Source organism: Dermacentor variabilis, chromosome 11, assembly GCF_050947875.1.
Source record: "Dermacentor variabilis isolate Ectoservices chromosome 11, ASM5094787v1, whole genome shotgun sequence".
Lineage (NCBI taxonomy): Eukaryota > Metazoa > Arthropoda > Arachnida > Ixodida > Ixodidae > Dermacentor > Dermacentor variabilis.
Genome location: NC_134578.1, coordinates 103642168 through 103658627, shown reverse-complemented (window position 1 = coordinate 103658627; position 16460 = coordinate 103642168). Strand labels below are relative to the sequence as shown.

The 16460-nt window shown below is 47.9% G+C and overlaps 1 protein-coding gene across 1 annotated transcript in view; it reads right to left on the bottom strand.

The window, feature by feature from the left end:
* Window positions 1–5155: 5155 nt before the first annotated feature.
* The window catches only part of LOC142563405 (solute carrier family 13 member 1-like), a 52612-nt gene continuing 41307 nt past the window's right edge, over window positions 5156–16460 (bottom strand). The window contains exons 10-14 of the mRNA XM_075673958.1: window positions 13923–14015; window positions 12928–13105; window positions 10906–11067; window positions 7410–7547; window positions 5156–5562 (exon numbers count right to left, since the gene is read on the bottom strand). Coding sequence (XP_075530073.1) covers window positions 5419–5562; window positions 7410–7547; window positions 10906–11067; window positions 12928–13105; window positions 13923–14015 — 715 coding nt within the window. The 3' untranslated portion in view covers window positions 5156–5418. The remainder of the gene's footprint in view (window positions 5563–7409; window positions 7548–10905; window positions 11068–12927; window positions 13106–13922; window positions 14016–16460) is intronic.

Genomic DNA, 16460 nt, shown 5'->3' with positions numbered 1-16460 from the left:
CTGGTACTTATCCCCGCTAGGCCTCTGCTGTGTCTTCGTTGCAAGCGGGTGGGACCCGTCCGTCGAGAATGCAGAAAGACGAAATGCTTGCAGTGCCACCGATTTGGCCACTTGGCAGGCGCTTGCGTCTGCCAAGTGACCTACGCCAAGAGGCTTCGTTTTGAGCATTGTAGCGCAGAAGAGGCGCAAATGGACCATTTCATGGATGCTACAGAGGTAGTAGATGCCACGGGAGAAGCTACAGGCGGCATCGGGGACGAAGAACAGGAGTCTCTAGAACCAATGCCGAGCAGCCACAGCAGCTCAAGTAGCATTAACGAAGCTACAAGCAAGGATAACTCGGTCCTTGGTATCATTGTTTCTTTTGGTTGGCTTCTTATGACTTCACTGTGTGTGTGTGTGTGTGTGTGTGTGTGTGTGTGTGTGTGTGTGTGTGTGTGTGTGTGTGCGTGCGTGCGTGCGTGCGTGTGTGTGTGTGTGTGTGTGTGTGTGTGTGTGTGTGTGTGTGTGTGTGTGTGTGTGTGTGTGTGTGTGTGTGTGTGTGTGTGTGTGTGTGTGTGTGTTTGTGTGTGTGTGTGTGTGTGTGTGTGTGTGTTCGTAAGCACGGGCCCTTCACGCCCATGTTGCGCTACGCTAATTATCGCCCGTCACATTCTGGAGGCTTAGATGACGCGGTTCCCGGATGTCCAAAATCTATAGGAGAATCTTGGTTCCTGCAGCTGCATTGTCCACATGTTCTCCAACATTACTGTCGGATGCTGTGCCGACTACTATGATCTCCTCTATATTGCACTGTATGAAGGCCTCTTCCTGCATCCGCTTCGTCCACTCGAAAGCCTACGCGACATCTTTGCAAAGCATGTTTGATGGAAAGAAAGCAAGGCGCTAAAATGTAGGGAGGTCTACGAGACAAGCGTCCGGTTCCCACGACAAGGGAAAACAAGGGACAGCGTGAGCACTGCACGCACACAATTTGCCGCACAACCGGAGTACAAAGTTACCGCGGTCGGTGCACTTCGACAGCAGCGCACGAATCTACGCCAGCGACGGATGTGGCCAGAGTCCTAGAGTTTGCGTTACACGAGACGTTGTAACTTTCGGCCGGTTTTGTGTGGTCTGGTAGAAAGATGACGTAGCATTGTGGCTAAGTTGACAACGGGTCTTCGAATATGTCCACGGCACTATTCAGGTGTGCTAGGGGTTGCAGAATAAGTTTTTAAACTCCCCCAAAATACCTTTCGTGTTCCTTACCTGCGAGGAGCTGTTGTCAAGATATTTCCTCAGTTTGGTTTCACCTTGTCTATACGGCGGAGAAAAGATCGTACACTAATCAACAAAGAGGTTTGCAGAAGTAAACGAATAGTCTCTTTACGCGTCCGATGAATTATATACGAAAGTCGTCGGTGCAGCATTCCTTTTCGTTCCTAGGCGGTCATGGTATCTGCACGTAAGCCGCTGCCGAGCTTCGCGTCTTTGGTACAATGTTTCCTCTCTGTGAAGCCCAGACCACACGAATACTTGTGGACGCACGCCCACTCATGCACAGACGGTAACGTACGACTCGTACGCGTCGAAACGCGGTGCGATCCAGGTGATCAGCTCCTCTCTGTAATCTCGCGCTCGATACGCCTCGCGTCGGCGCGCCTAGCTACACAGCTGCGGTGTTATAGTGCAAGCAACTCTCACTGAGGCAAAGTTGTCATGCAGGAAAGTATTTCCTTTCTCTCTGCGATGGTTTTATGACTCAAAAATAAGAACAATAACTCTGACACTGCTCCAAAATGTTTAAATACGTGTAAATGTACGAAACGATGTCTGCTGAAACGTTTATGTATCAGCGCGCGCTGGGGTCGCTGGCGCGCACTCCCGTGGATGCAAACCGCAATTCCTCGCTAGGCGCGGCAGGCGCGTAGACGCGAGCTTGCGCGTGTCCGCAAGCGTACGTGTGGTCTGCTTTAGCGGCGGTCATGGCCGGCGCCTGATGACATCTTGCCTAGCATCAGTTTCTTATAAATTCTGTTCCTTTTCGGCCGAAGTCATCTCAGCAACACGCTGGGCCACCTCTTCGCCGGCCCACAAGGTTCGCCTACGTCTGGCGTGACGTCGACGCCTCTCCCACAAACCAGCGGAGTCCGGAGACACCGCCGCTTTCCCGTCTTTGCTCTGAAACTCGTTTGTGCGCAGGCTGTTACGACTGGTGTTTAGCACTGTTGTACCCGGCATCCCTTCCCGACAAATAAAAGGCTTCACCGGCGAGCTTGCAGCTATGAAAGGCCCTTCACGCTGCAACGTCGTTTTCACAGGACCGGGGAGCTGATAACTAAGTCAGTGTTACCAGAGGTGACGAGCGAGACGAGCGCCCGCCTGGGCTAGACTGAACCCGACATAGAATGTGACACGCAAAAAAAGTGCTCACTTCGAGCCGACAACAGGCGCCACCCTTCGTGGAAACAACTACTACCGTGAAGGCCACTCTACGTGAACCTGACAAGTAGACCGTCATGAATGGCCCAATAATTGATAAACGGGGTTAACGTCGAGGAATTCCGTGGGAACGACGTCGACATAAGGTTACCGGTTTGCCACGTGATCGCCTCGTATGTGGGGGCAATCGCGAAACATTGGAGGCGGAGTCCGGCGGAACGGTGCGACGTCATGGGCGGGAGTGTTCGACCGATTCGACGATTGTGGTTGGCCATGGATAGTGAATTTCTCTGACGAGAGAAAGGAGGAAAAGTAGTGGTTATATATGTATCTTCAGTGTAGTGTGTGTGTGGGGGGGGGGCGGCGTTCATGCTCGTACGTGTGTTTCTACTCGTGCTCGTACATGTATACCATCATTATGTAAGTTCGTAAATAAAACTTTTTTTCTCATCTCTTAGACGTCCTCGCCCGGGAACGCTCGATCGCCCGGCACCTGGTACGTCACCAGCCATGGAAACATAATGACCGCTCGCACACCTAAGTCGCAACAACTGTATGAGAGCGGTGAGATACGCTTGGCGATTTGCGCGGGTTCTTGCGCTTCGCACAGACCTTTAGAGCAGTGGCGTCCGTGCATGTATCTCTGCAACCACAAGAGGCAATGCTGTAGCAGACGAGGACTCCATGGGTCCAAACAAAGCTACACCTCTGTGGCAGCCCCCCCCCCTCCTTAAGGCGCTAGTCTCTCGCCATTCCTTTAGCGCAGAAAGCTCGGCCGTCAAGACGAAAACAGGAAAAAGAGCCAAGGAAAGGTATTCGCTTTATTGGCTACTACCAATGCAATTCGTACTCACAAACCAGTGCACTTGCGAGCCACACACACGCGCTGTCGAGCAGCCTTCGCGCTTGACGATTTGCGCGGGTTCTTGCGCTTCGCAGACTTTTAAGAGCAGTGGCGTCTGTGCATGTATCTCTGCAACCACAAGATGCAATGCTGTAGCAGACGAGGACTTCGTTATGCGCTGTTGCTAAGCGACTTATGACAATTTCGCTTGAATTGTGCACCGAGTTACTGTGGATCGTACTTAAATGAAACGGTAAAGTCGCTCGGACGAACCATTCCTATAGGTGGCGGTATCTCTGTTCTGCCTACCCTTGCTTGGGTCGCTGCGGTTAGCCAGAGTGAATGCCAGAATTCTAGATCTTCGTTAGAAAGCTCATCTATTCAGCTTTCTGTGCTGCCGATATACTAGGGACAGTTAGCAAGCGCCAAACCAAACCAAAACTGCTGCACCGACAAAAAGACTACAGCACGCACAAGTGACAATGACTTTTATTGAAGACACCTAGACGGGTTAATGATGTCGCGCTTGTACTCCGATAAAGAAGAGGACAATGCGAGTATGCACCAGCGTTTCTACCAAGGCGCAGCGAAGAAGTCGCGGTTGAGCTCAGTATTGAAAAGGCCACCTGCCGTTGTGCCTTCTGAATAGTGCTATACGACCCCTCTTTTTGACGTTGCGACAATATTAAAGTACACTTGTACTAAAGCCAACAATACCTAACAGCCCTTCAGCAATTAAGAAAACGTTCGTGCATTGCTTTTCGCTATTGAAGTGCAGAGGCTGCTTAAACTTTCCTCTGTGACAGACGACCACATAAGTATCCCGCAATTTCTGAAGATGACGCAGTTGATTGTAACAGTTTGTTCTGATAATTGAGGAGATTCGCAAGAATGGAAATTCGACATACAGGCTGCAGAAGCGTACGAACTTGGGCTGGTTGGTTCGTGACTTCAGCAGAAACAACGCAATATAACAGGACGTGATAAGAGAACAGGCAGCGGCGCGGGCTAGAAACCAAATTTCACTCCTTCCGAAGCAAATGTCATCGTTATCGAAGTGATTACATTCTTCTGTTTACTTACACGCATGGTCCCTTCACGTGTTTTGTGGTTTCTCTTGCAAAATGCTACGCTTATATATGCTGGTTGAAAGAATAAACATTTGGTTGTCGGTCAGAGCTGTTATCTGTCTCTTTCTCATGTCCTGTTATTTTGCGCTCTTTCCGCTAAAGCCTATATGGTGCTTGCTGGTGTCAACCTTTACCACTCTCAGGGCAAGTAAACGGAGCAATTCTAATGCTTGTGTGCCTTTCGCTTGCGATTAAAACTATGGTTTCCGCCAGACTGCTGTTCTCGTGAAAATTATTTTAGTCTTTGAAGTCGCATAATGGACAAAAGACATGATTCACGGCGTCAGTCTAACTTGAGCAATGCGGTTTCAGACCGAATGATCCACAGTGGCTGCATCGCAAAGTGAAGGAGTGCATATCATAGCGCGGAGAGACAGGAATAAAAATAGAGTTAACGGAAAAGGCGCTCAACTTCTAAAGTTTATTGAAAAGAACGTCTGGTTTTAAATTCAAGCACATGATCATTCATTGGGCATCACACTGATGATATATGACTAAGGCCGCCAAAGCAAAACTCAGGAGACACGGATACAGCCACATCTGTACTGAACTTCACGGCGTAAACGCGCAGAATACCGTAATAGGAACTGTAAGGGCAATCAAGATTGCGTTTAACGCTATGCTGCAAAGTTCTGACGTATATATAGAATAGCGCCCACACACAAAAGCCCCCCCCCCCAAAAAAAAATCGCAAATAAGATCTCAAATAAGAACAGTAACAGTGACCTGCGGAATTAAATAGTTAACCATGCAGATGACAGATGACTTTAACAGCAATGCAGCGTCAAAAACCAATAACAAGGAAAAGATACTGTGCGCTGTCTTTGTCATAGAATTTATTGCGCTATGATATTTTACTTTTTTGAATGAATGAACTCGCCGAAAGAAGTGCATTGCTGCACCACAGCTCGTTCAAGAAATATCGAAGGCAATATAATACACCCATTTAAACGGCAATTATTAATAAAACCACAAAGCCCTGAAAGGATGGGCTCGCGTTAGTCCGTCATATCCGCTCCGTCATATCCGCTCCGTAGTCCTGGTTGCGTTGGGGAGTGCCCAGTAAGGAAATGAATCCAGGTCGAACATGGCGTAGCCAACTGTCAGGATGCTGAGTAACTCCAGCACCGCGAACACGATGTGTAGCTGTCCTCCAATGGTAATCTGCAAGAACAGCAGCACGCATTCTGTGGATGCACGAATTTGTGTCTGAGATGGTATCTGTACCTCTCGCCTACAAACGTTCATTATCCAGGACTTGACCGGAATATGCTTACCGCCCCAAGACGGTTGCACGAGGACGGTTAGATGAGTTGAGCTACCGCGCCGCGGTAGCTGAACTGGTTGCAGCATCGCAACCGTAATGCGAAAACTTGGGATCGTTCCCCGGCTGCGGCAAGTTGTTTTTTTTTTTCATCCACATTGATGGTCACTAATTTATCATTTCCTTAATTCAATTAGTAAGTACAAGTAATTTCCCCTATGTGTTCCTTGGTGTCCTTGTTTGTTGGCTTCTCATGATATGAATAATAAAATCGGGCCCCTCGGTTTACCCCCTTTCTTCAAGATCTCAACAAAGTGATTATTAAGTGCAACAGTAAGCAGCGGTTGTGAAACACCTCACGCTAGCAGCGGATAGCGTTGTAAAGTGCGCACGAGCGGGAGTTAGAGCACAATAAATCACCAGGACACTAGAAGACGACTTGTGCACGCAGAGCGGTTTTTCCCATAGTGTCTTTCTGTATCATCGATACGTTCGGCGCTTTTAACGCGACAGCGTTAAGGAGCCCGTGTCGCGGAAAATCCTGCGTCGGCGTCCTACGTCGTTCCGGTAAAATGAGTTTCGAACCACCCATACCCAGGCCATCCATGTGAAGCAAGGAATTTTGTGAATTGAATTTCTCAAGCTAAAATACGCACGAAAATCGCAAACTACGACATGCACACAACCTACAGACATGGTATCTCTCGAATTGTAATTTGACTATGCGAGAAAACATAATTATGTTACGCGAAAACTCAAAGAAACCCCTTTTCCAGCGTTTCTACAATTCGCACACTGGCCGTGGCGCCCGCCATTTGCACGCGTACGTCTCGGTGGCCACGCAGCGGCGCGCCAGGTTCCTCGCAATACCTCCAGATGGCGCTCGCCTCCGCCGCATCGCGGCCCACGCAAAAGGCCGCGTTTTTACAGGAAAGCCCGCCTCGGTGCATAGCGTTCGCGTTCAGCGTTTACCGGTAAACATTACGGTTACATACGCTTATATAGCAAACGGGGATAGCGGATTCTAGATGACATTTAGAGGAAAAAAGTGGAGCTGGGCAGGCCATGTAATGCGTAGGGTAGATAACCGGTGGACCACTAGAGTTACGGAATAGGTTCCAAGCGAAGGGAAACGCCGTCGAGGGCGGCAGAAAATTAGGTAGAATGATGAAATTTGGAAATTTGCAGGAGCAAGCTGGAGTCAGCTAGCGCAAGACAGGGGTAATTGGATATCGCAGGGAAAGGCCTTCGCCCAATAGTGGGCATAAAAATTGGCTGAAGATGATGCAGTACCAAAGTACAAAGATGCAAGCCGGTACCTATTGTGATTTTTTAACAACCGTTTACGAATTTTGAAGGCGCTGAGAGACTACACGAACAGTGCTATTTCTTCTTATATATATATATATATATATATATATATATATATATATATATATAACCACTCTCCACAGCCTTCAGATATATACCAGGCCATTTTTATGACTATACTGAAAGTTCCCTTAATTTATGTTAGGCAATCTTTGTGATTACTGTTACTCGATAGTCACAAACCAACAGTTTTCACTTCAATGTATGGTTTTGTTAGTTTGTAGCAACGTTTGTTCTTACACAACTCCTCCTCTAGCATGTCGCCTCCGCATGCACACACAAAAAGCACTGCGGAGTGACAGCGTCACTGAAACGGTTAAGAAAAACTAAAACAGACAGAAGTATGGTACAGACACTAACTATTCTCAACACTCACCATGTCAAGAGCTGACAGACCACCGCAATCCCTGAGCAGAGCGTTATTCTGCGATGACGTCGATATGGAGAAGGTGGCCGAGGCCAGCCGAGTCACGGGCAGCATCAGCATCAGCGGGTTCACCTTCCGGGCTCGAATCTGCACCGCCCACATCGCAGGCATCGGTCGAGCACTCTGAGTGCTTCATCGAAGCCGGTCTTAACCTAGCAGGGCCGTTAACGTTCATCAGAACCAAGGTTTGACCTGCTACAACTAAACATGCTCGTAAGGAAGAAAACAAGGACATAATACAAATGGCTAATAGTAAGTGCCAGGCAAGAAGCATTTTTCTAATTCGGCTAGGCCTTGCGTTCCCTTCAGCAGTGGCCTTCCAGGACACCCAACTAACTCTATCTAAAATCACGCCAACTGATTGTAAACCTTCGCCAGATGGAGAGTATATAGCGTACATAGCTGAGCTTACTGAATTTCCGTGAGGCCGCTGGAGAATGAGTAAGATTAGGGTCGAACCTGCCACAACAGCTTAGTGGTTCCGATAATTGGTTGCTAACCAGGAAGTCACCGGTTCGACTCCTAGTTGTGGTAACTTTTTGATCTAAAGGATTCCAGTTTTTATAAATTAGCCCACAGCTAGACATTACGGCGCCTCTAATGGACTCGGTGCTGCATTTCGGATGTTGAAATTCCGTGAATGAAAGTTAAACTCAGAATTAAGGCTACGAAGAACGACCGCGTCAAATAACACTGGGCCTCGCGGTTGTCTTCTTCGTCCGCTCAACTGTTACGCCCGATGAAGGTCGAAAAAAAGAATGGCGCAAATACTGTTGTGCGGCACACTTGTGCTGCCTAATTAGTAGTCGTACCTGACGGCTCATTAAAATCAAATGACAATGTACCCTCAAAAACACCGCCACCCGTCTCGGGCACAGGCACGGCGACGGTCTATTGACAAAGACTGATCAGATATCTCTGACGTCAAAGTTAAGCCACGTACATACTACGTGAGCGGCGAGAAGAATAAGGCAATCCGAGGAGGTCAATGTTTTGTTAGTCACAAACTCACGAAACAAAAAAAAAAAAAAGAAAACAGGCAACGAAGACAGATAAAGCACAGGGGAAATTCACAGTTATGTTTGAATGAAATGTAGGAATAATGTACCAAAAAAAATACAGAATGAAATTCGACGGAGAAATAAGGTGGGAGTCGAGTTACCCTTGATATTCCGTACATTATACGCGATCAAGAACTTTATTGACCACTTTCTTGGGCATTTTCGCAAGCGTATACACGATCAGCTGTGGGAGTGTTAGCCAGTGCTGCTCACGTTCGAGCAGACGAATGTAGAACGTTCGTCTAACCGCAAGCCTGGCGCTGTAGCACGGTCGTCGGCGCCACGTGATTGACGCATGGCTAATCTTGCCCACATACGTATACGCAGTGCGGACCCTTAACGACGGGCTATACGCTACGGGACACACGCGCAGCGCTTTAATTGCGCTGTGGAACCTTGCGGGGTCAGTGTTGATATGGACGCACCCTTCCCTTCCTTGGCTTCACCCCACTGAGGCTTCGGCGGCATCAGGTCCTCCTGTGCGAATATGCATCCATCCATTCGCACAGACATACGAAGGACAGTAGACGGGCGGATGGCCCCGCGGTAGTTTAGGTGGCAAAGCACCGCACGTGCGTAATGAGCAAGGTGTTGGGTCGGCCCCACTTACGGCAACTTATCTTTGCGTCCGCCTTAACTCCCCCTCCCCCCCCAACATTCTTTGCATTCCTATTTCTACATTTAAATAAACAAAATAATTATTTTTCCTATGATTTAGTTGGTTTCATTGCCTGATTTTTTTTTTCGCATGGTTACGCATACCACGCTTTTAAACGAAGATATGTTTTAAAGATCGCCGGAAGCAGTGTTCCCTCTTCCTGTGGATTGTTATAAAGAGGAGATTATTTTCACGAAAATCACAATGTTCAATTAGCTAAATAACGTAGCTTAGATATTCTTTGTTAGTCCCTTATTTCGCGATCCCACGAATGAGGCCACTTAGCTGAAATTACCTGAGTAGGTTATTTTGATCTAAGGTATCCGTCACTAAGAGTCCATCCCGCAGCTGGGGTAGGAGAAAAAAATGCGCTAGTCTCGCAGTTTATTCCTGCCTGCATCAAGCGAACGGGGCGATTGGAAACGTGTTAATTGAAACACTAATGTATTTCGTGGCATATTTCAGGGACGGATACCTCGAACCTTGTGCTACGGTGACGAATATCACCTAAGCACATATGACTTCATACAGTGTGCACCGAACTTGATAATCGACGAAATCGGGAGCGTAACTCGGTGATTAGAATACTGCGATTTATCATTCCGTTAAGCATATAATATCAGCCGCTTCAAGTAATCCACCTGAACAAGCGAAATTGAGCTGCAAGCCGTAGTTAATGTTCAGTAAAAAAATAAAAATAAATACTCCGTAGACAGTAGTACCACGGTTGACGCCGGCTCTACAGCAACACGGTATAAGGACGGTATAAAAAAGGTACAGCCCTGTCCAAGAAAGAACTATCACACTTTAGATATTGTGCCATGTAATGATGTTCCGTTGTAGACTTTTACGTTTGTTGTGTTTTTGTGCGAATCCCGTGATTGTTAATTTGTTTCCCATGCGTCTCGCGGTCAAAGGTTAACGAATTTGTGTATACGTGTCTGTCAAACCGAAAACGAACCTTGAGTCCGAAGTCGGCCTTCGTGTCTGTCTACGTGGTCCGTCCCTTGTCTGCTTCCGCACCGCGGTCACTTTCACTGTGGCTCTACGAGGCCACTCGGCAGCGGCGTACATGTCGTCACGTTGTAGTGGCGGTGCAGAAGCAAGCTTTGCCAAAAGTGTTCGGTAACGGTCTAACTCTTTGTCGGGTGAAAACACTCGTGCCGAGAAATACACGCAACGTCAAATCAAAATAGCGGCGAGGACGGTGGTCAGTCCCCGAATCCGATCCGCGGATCATGGAAGGGGCGGGCGTCTTCTGCCCATCGATAACTTGATAGCAATGATAATGCTGTGAAAGTGATGGACGGCAAAAAATAATAATAGTAACGTGCGAGTGACATTATGAGGGCAAGAAAAGAAATATTTACATTGTAACTGCACTTTTATTATAATACCTGTTTTGCTCGCGCTTCTTCATTTTATGAACTATTCTTTTTTTTTTGCGAATTGTACAAACTGATTTTTATACTGCGGTTTAGCGTTACTTCTACTTTGATTAACAAAAAAATTTAAATGCCAAATGTTTATACCAGGTGCTTCTGGTTCGGTTCGACAATACGGATTCTGTAGTAGGCGTCGCGGATGCTTTCACTGAATTCCTCAAATAACGCGCCGTCTTTATGTTTTCCCGCGCTTCTAGCCTATAACAATTATCCGAGTCGCCTATAGGTGGTGTCATGCGCCACTGTATAGCCTCGCAATAGGCCTAGGCATCAGCACTCACGATGGCATCCAGCGTGGGCAGGAGGAACGAGATGCCCCTGTCCTTGCTTGTCAGCTCGGCCGTCACTGTGGACAGGGCGCCCAGTACAGAAAGGAAAAACCGCGACGTCTGGTTGGACATGCTCTTCACCCACGACACCAGCACGTCGTTCACGCCCGAACGCTGGGGCCGTTCAGAGCAAGGAATCGGGCAGCCACATGCAATCAAGCGAAGTCAAGGTAGTTTGTCGGTTCCGCTACCTATTACAGGACGTTCCTGTATACTCGAACATACACCTCCACTAAAAGAACAGGCTGGAAGCACCTCTTCTAGGCTTAAAGGAACACTAAAGGTTACTATGAAGTCAAGTTAAAGTGATAAAGCAATGCTCTAGAACGTCTAAGGCGTCAATATAATCGCGAACAGAGCTTTAGTAGCCGAGAAATTGAGGTAAATGCATGACTCGATTTGAGACCCCCCAGCGACATTCCGGTACTAGCCCGATGACGAAGCCAATCCTCATCATAATTTATGTCACTAGTACTCAACTACTCGTATTAAAAAGATCATTTCATTAGGTTATAAGACGGGAGAAAATGCTACTTGTCTACTACTGTTCGATTATAAGAAAAAATAACATTTTGACGTTACCCTTCACTAGTATGGGTGGTCGAAAGGTTTCGCTTTCGCTCGACTCTGCGCGCTCGACTCTGCGCCGCGCGCGCTTTGGTTTCGTTATCGCGTCGTGCTGCGCTGGTTCTGCTGGCTCGCGAAACTTTCATTTGGAACAAGCAGCGAGAATGCCACGTCCATGTTATGTTGTGGGATGCGCGAACGGTCCGCGGAACTTGGCCAAGGGCAGTTGCAGCGGCGAATCCAACGTTACTTATCACTGTGCGCCAACGAGTGAACCTCTCCGTTCGAAGTGGTTAAGTGCCGTACCTCTGCCACAACGCGTTGGCAAAGAGCCGAAAAATCGCATAGTGTGCCCGCTGCACTTTCGTCCAGAGGATTACGAGTTCAACGCCGACTTACTGAAGTCGCGTGGAATGCACTTTCCCTTAGCGCTGTTCCGTCGGTCTTGCCTGCATTCACCGAAGCGCAAGAACAACTGCAGGTCGAAGACGGGGCGGTGATTGTGGCATTTGATTTTCACGAAGGAAAAGCCACAAATGTGCGAATATGTACAGCCATGACATACAGTTGCCGTCGTAGTAGTACGCAACGACGCAGGCAGTGTGAGTCCTCGGCAGCAGGTCACGTTCATCAGTGCTTCAATCGCTGAAGTCAAGCCCAGCATCGCGAGCCAATGTGTCGTTGTCAGGGTCGTCCATTGCAACGAGCGTCAATGTTGGCGTCATAAAATAAACAACCAGCTTATCGCCTCGCACTTCCCTTTTTCTAGCCACCATATAGTTCCGCTTTCGCGCTGCTGTCGGCTCTGTTGTGGCTCTGTTTCTGGCCGCGCGTTTGCGTTTTGCGCAGAAAAGCCGTAGCGCCTTCTGCGGGCGCTGTTTTACTCACCGACGGCGCAACGTCACTATGAGACCATGACGTCACCACTCCTTGGTCGGAGGGCGGGCGATTCGAACTGCGCTAGAGGTACGCGGACGCTTCAGAACGCATTTTCTCTTAAATTAAGGCTCTTCTTCGCATTAAACAAGCGTGTCGAGGTTTCTGGAATGGTATTTCAACAGTCCCCATTGGCGTAATATCAACCTTTAGCGTCCCTTTAAGCAGTTAAACTTCTTTGGAGTTTTTAATGAATCTGCATTAGGGGTATGTGAAGCGGAAGAAGCCGATCGCATGATAGTGGTGTGTGCGTATATATATATATATATATATATATATATATATATATATATATATATATATATATATATATATATATATATATATATATATATATATATATATATAGTATGTCAAGCCGGCGTCGCCAGCCTATTCTTTAAGGGTAACAATGACGCTTTCGATGTTCCAGAAGTGCAACTCAGCAATCGAGCTCATCCTTTGAACAAGAACCAGGCGTCACGCGCTCACCTGGAAGAACACGACATGGACTTGCCCGCAGGCGGTGAGCGCCATGCAGCTCCAGGGGAAGCGGGCCCTGGCCTCCGCCCAGGGCAGCACCGGAGCTGTCGACGCTGTGCCTGGCTGCGCAGGAAGCGAGAACAGCGACAGCGAGAGCAGGAGAACGATGGTTTCGGGTGTCACTTGGCTGCAAGCAGAGAGGGCGTGGGGACCCAGGAGGAGGCGAGGCAAAAAAAAAAAAGAAATACGCTGTATTCGTGATAGGCAAAAGAGTAGAAAATATCGGGGCAGTAGAAACGCAGTTTTTCGCCTTCCAAGCAGCATATCATAGAAAAGTTGCAGAATTGCCCACTCACTGATAGCGATAACAAGGCATTAGAATGTCACACGAAGCTTGTAGTTCATGATCAGTGTAGGACGGAGTAAGCATTCGCTGACCCGCCTGGTGCTGTCAGGCGCCCAAAGAGACACGTGAACAGAGTTAGCGTTGCTAACTACCATGAATTCCCGCAGTAACAACGCTAGTGCGATGAGGAGCACCTGCAGCGGGGAGCGCGCGCGCTTCTTCCAGAGAGTAAGTTCCTTCTTGCCGCTATCATTTTGCCGTGCGGCGCCTCCGGACCACCAAGCGGATCACGTGACCACCAACACTGAGTGCGCGGTAGGCCTAAGCGCGAATAGGTGCGCGTTGCCCACCTGCTTAGGCAACAAGGCACGGCGGCAGCAACGGCGACGGCGCCAATGGGCTTTGAACGGCCGTATATCACAGTAAAATTAGTAATAGGTTTAATGAACTAACCACAACTGAAAGCTTGGTCAAGCTCATAAAAAACTTATACTTATATGTAGTATAGACTACATCCTAGGTCTCCTGAGCCTAAATCAGAGTTTTAAGCAATCACACTCGGCGTAGCAAAAACGATACGTTGGGCATTACCGGGTCAAAATGACTGTAACCAGATTTTAGACAGAATTCGGCAGCAACAGTGGAGATGAACACCGACCTTCTAGAGAAAACGAACGTCCACGCAGACTTCGGAATGGCTGAGACGACCAACGCCATGATAGCAACTGCCAAGGTAGAGAGTTCCCGGAAGCTGCAGAACGGGGTGAAAGCACATATATAGCCACGGACACATAGCTGGGACTCATACCAACACTGCACCAACATAAGGTGTCGAGATATATAGCCTTTCTGATTTCAACATCTTATATTGGATATGTTTAGTTTGTCCGTAAACTTCGTAACGTTTCGGAGTTATTGGGTTGCCGCGGACGGCAGTAGCAAGGCTGGTCGCGACATAGTGTGGCGTGTTAACGTGATAGCGTTAAGGACCTCGTGCCGCAGAAAATTCGGTGTCCGGTGTCAGACGTCGCATCGGCAAAAAGGCCGTTCCTATGACGCAAGCAGTTCAATGAACTAATGGAATTTCGGAACCCTAAAATGCGTGGAAAAATCGTAAACTACAACTTACACACTACCTACAGACGTGATAGCTCTCGGATTGTAATTTGAATATAAGAGAAAACATCATTCTGTTACGCGAACACTCAAACAAACCACTTTTCCAGTGTTTCTACAAATCACAGACAGGAAACGGCGTCCGCCATTTGCGCACACCGGCGCATAAATATGTCAGAGTCCACGGAGCAGCGCGCCCGCTTCCTTGAAAGACTTCCAGATGGCGCTTGCCTCCGCCGCATCGCGGTAAAGCTGGGGAAACGATGGAGCACGTTTTATTAGAATGTGAAGACATCTGCCCCGCGGTCGATTTAGGCACACCTGGCCTTCTTGAAACCCTTGGGTCCAGCGAGAGCAGGGGAAAAATAAACATGTCCGCAATAGACATTAGTAAGAGGCGATTGGAAGATTGGTAGAAGAAAAGTAGGGAAACGACAAAAAAAAAAACGGAGACGTACAAAAGCAACGTTCGCAATTGGGGATCAGAAAGTTTTGTTGTGGGAGTTCATAGTGTTTTGTGTGTGTGTGCGTGTGTATTTTTTTAACGTAGGTAGGACATTAAGCAGTACAGTAGCAGGAGCTTTGTGGCGCAACCCACCGCCCCGTTCCAAAGGGGACGCTCATAACATCCATCCATCCATCCATCCGACAGCAAAGCAAAGTTTGCAATAGGGGGTCAGAAAATTTGGTTGTGAGGGTTCATAGTGTCTTTTTAACCTAGGCAGGACATTAGGCAGTATAATAGCAACAGCTTGGTGGCGCCACCCACCACCCCGTTCCAAAGGGGACGCTCATAACATCCATCCACGGCCCCTGCATGAGGCCGCACTTCGACCAGAAAGCCCGCCATCGTGATAAGCGCAGAGCGCAGTTTTGATGATGTAGTTAGACTGGAGCGTGATCAAAAATCCGTATGGAAGTGAACAGTTTGCAATAGTATTGAGCTCCACGAAATATGTACAATACATTCCGCATATACCCAGATGGAAGCTCGACACAGCCGACTGGGAAGGTTTTCCGAGAACGTACCACATTTGAAGCGAGGTCACGTCGCAGCCTTCAGCATTGATGACGCAGTTGCGTACTGCACAGCTTTCATTACTCATGCTGGTTCAACGTCCATCCCACAAACAAATGGATCTTCTAATGAACGACGCGTCCCTTGGTGGAATGAGCAATGTAGGAAGAGGCGTCAAATCCAAAACAAAGCTCGGGGTCTTCTACGAGAGTTTCCAACTGTAGAAAATTTACCTTCAAGCTTCGGACAGGGTGAGGAAAATAAAATGACGGCAAACACAATCGATGCCGTTAGTGAATAACTAAGAGAATAGCATGGAAGATCAAACGAATTATCCTGGGCCCCACTTTGAACTTGTGTCTACACTCCTAGGCAAAGTTACACCTCTTGGCTCGCCCCTTCTGCCACACAACAATAATCGTTATCTGCCTTGATGCGTTTCCTTTCTTTAACGCTGCGAGCCCGGTACTTTCCAGTAACGAACGGCACGCGCGTTATCAGCATAGAACAGTTTACACCCTTTGGAGTGCCCCTTCTGATAACGCGCGTGCCGTTCGTTACTGGAAAGTTCCGGGCTCGCAGCGTTAAAGAAAGGAAACGCATCAAGGCAGATAACGATTATTGTTGTGTGGCAGAAGGGGGCAAGCCAAAGGGTGTAACTTTGCCTAAGAGTGTAGTTCTGCGCACTACTCACATTCTTAAGACATAAAGAGGGAATAGAAAGAAAGCCATTGGAACATAAATGCAGACCAACTGAGAGGTACGTGCAACAGTTCTTTCAGTATGGCTGAATTGTGCGTTGCACTGATCTGTTGTAACGATTCTGCGCCAGGACCTAATCGCATCTCATATGCAATTATCGAGCAGATACATAACCACGCTCCTCTCATTGTTTGAGGCAATATGGGAAGCAGGGTACGTTCCGTCTTCTGTATAATTTATAAGCCTTTATAATTCGCGTCGTTAAGGAAGAAAAAGAACCATCCTTGACCAGTAGCTACAGACTGATAGCATTAATTACTTGTCTGTGCAAGCTCTTGGAAAAGATGATAAACCGACGCC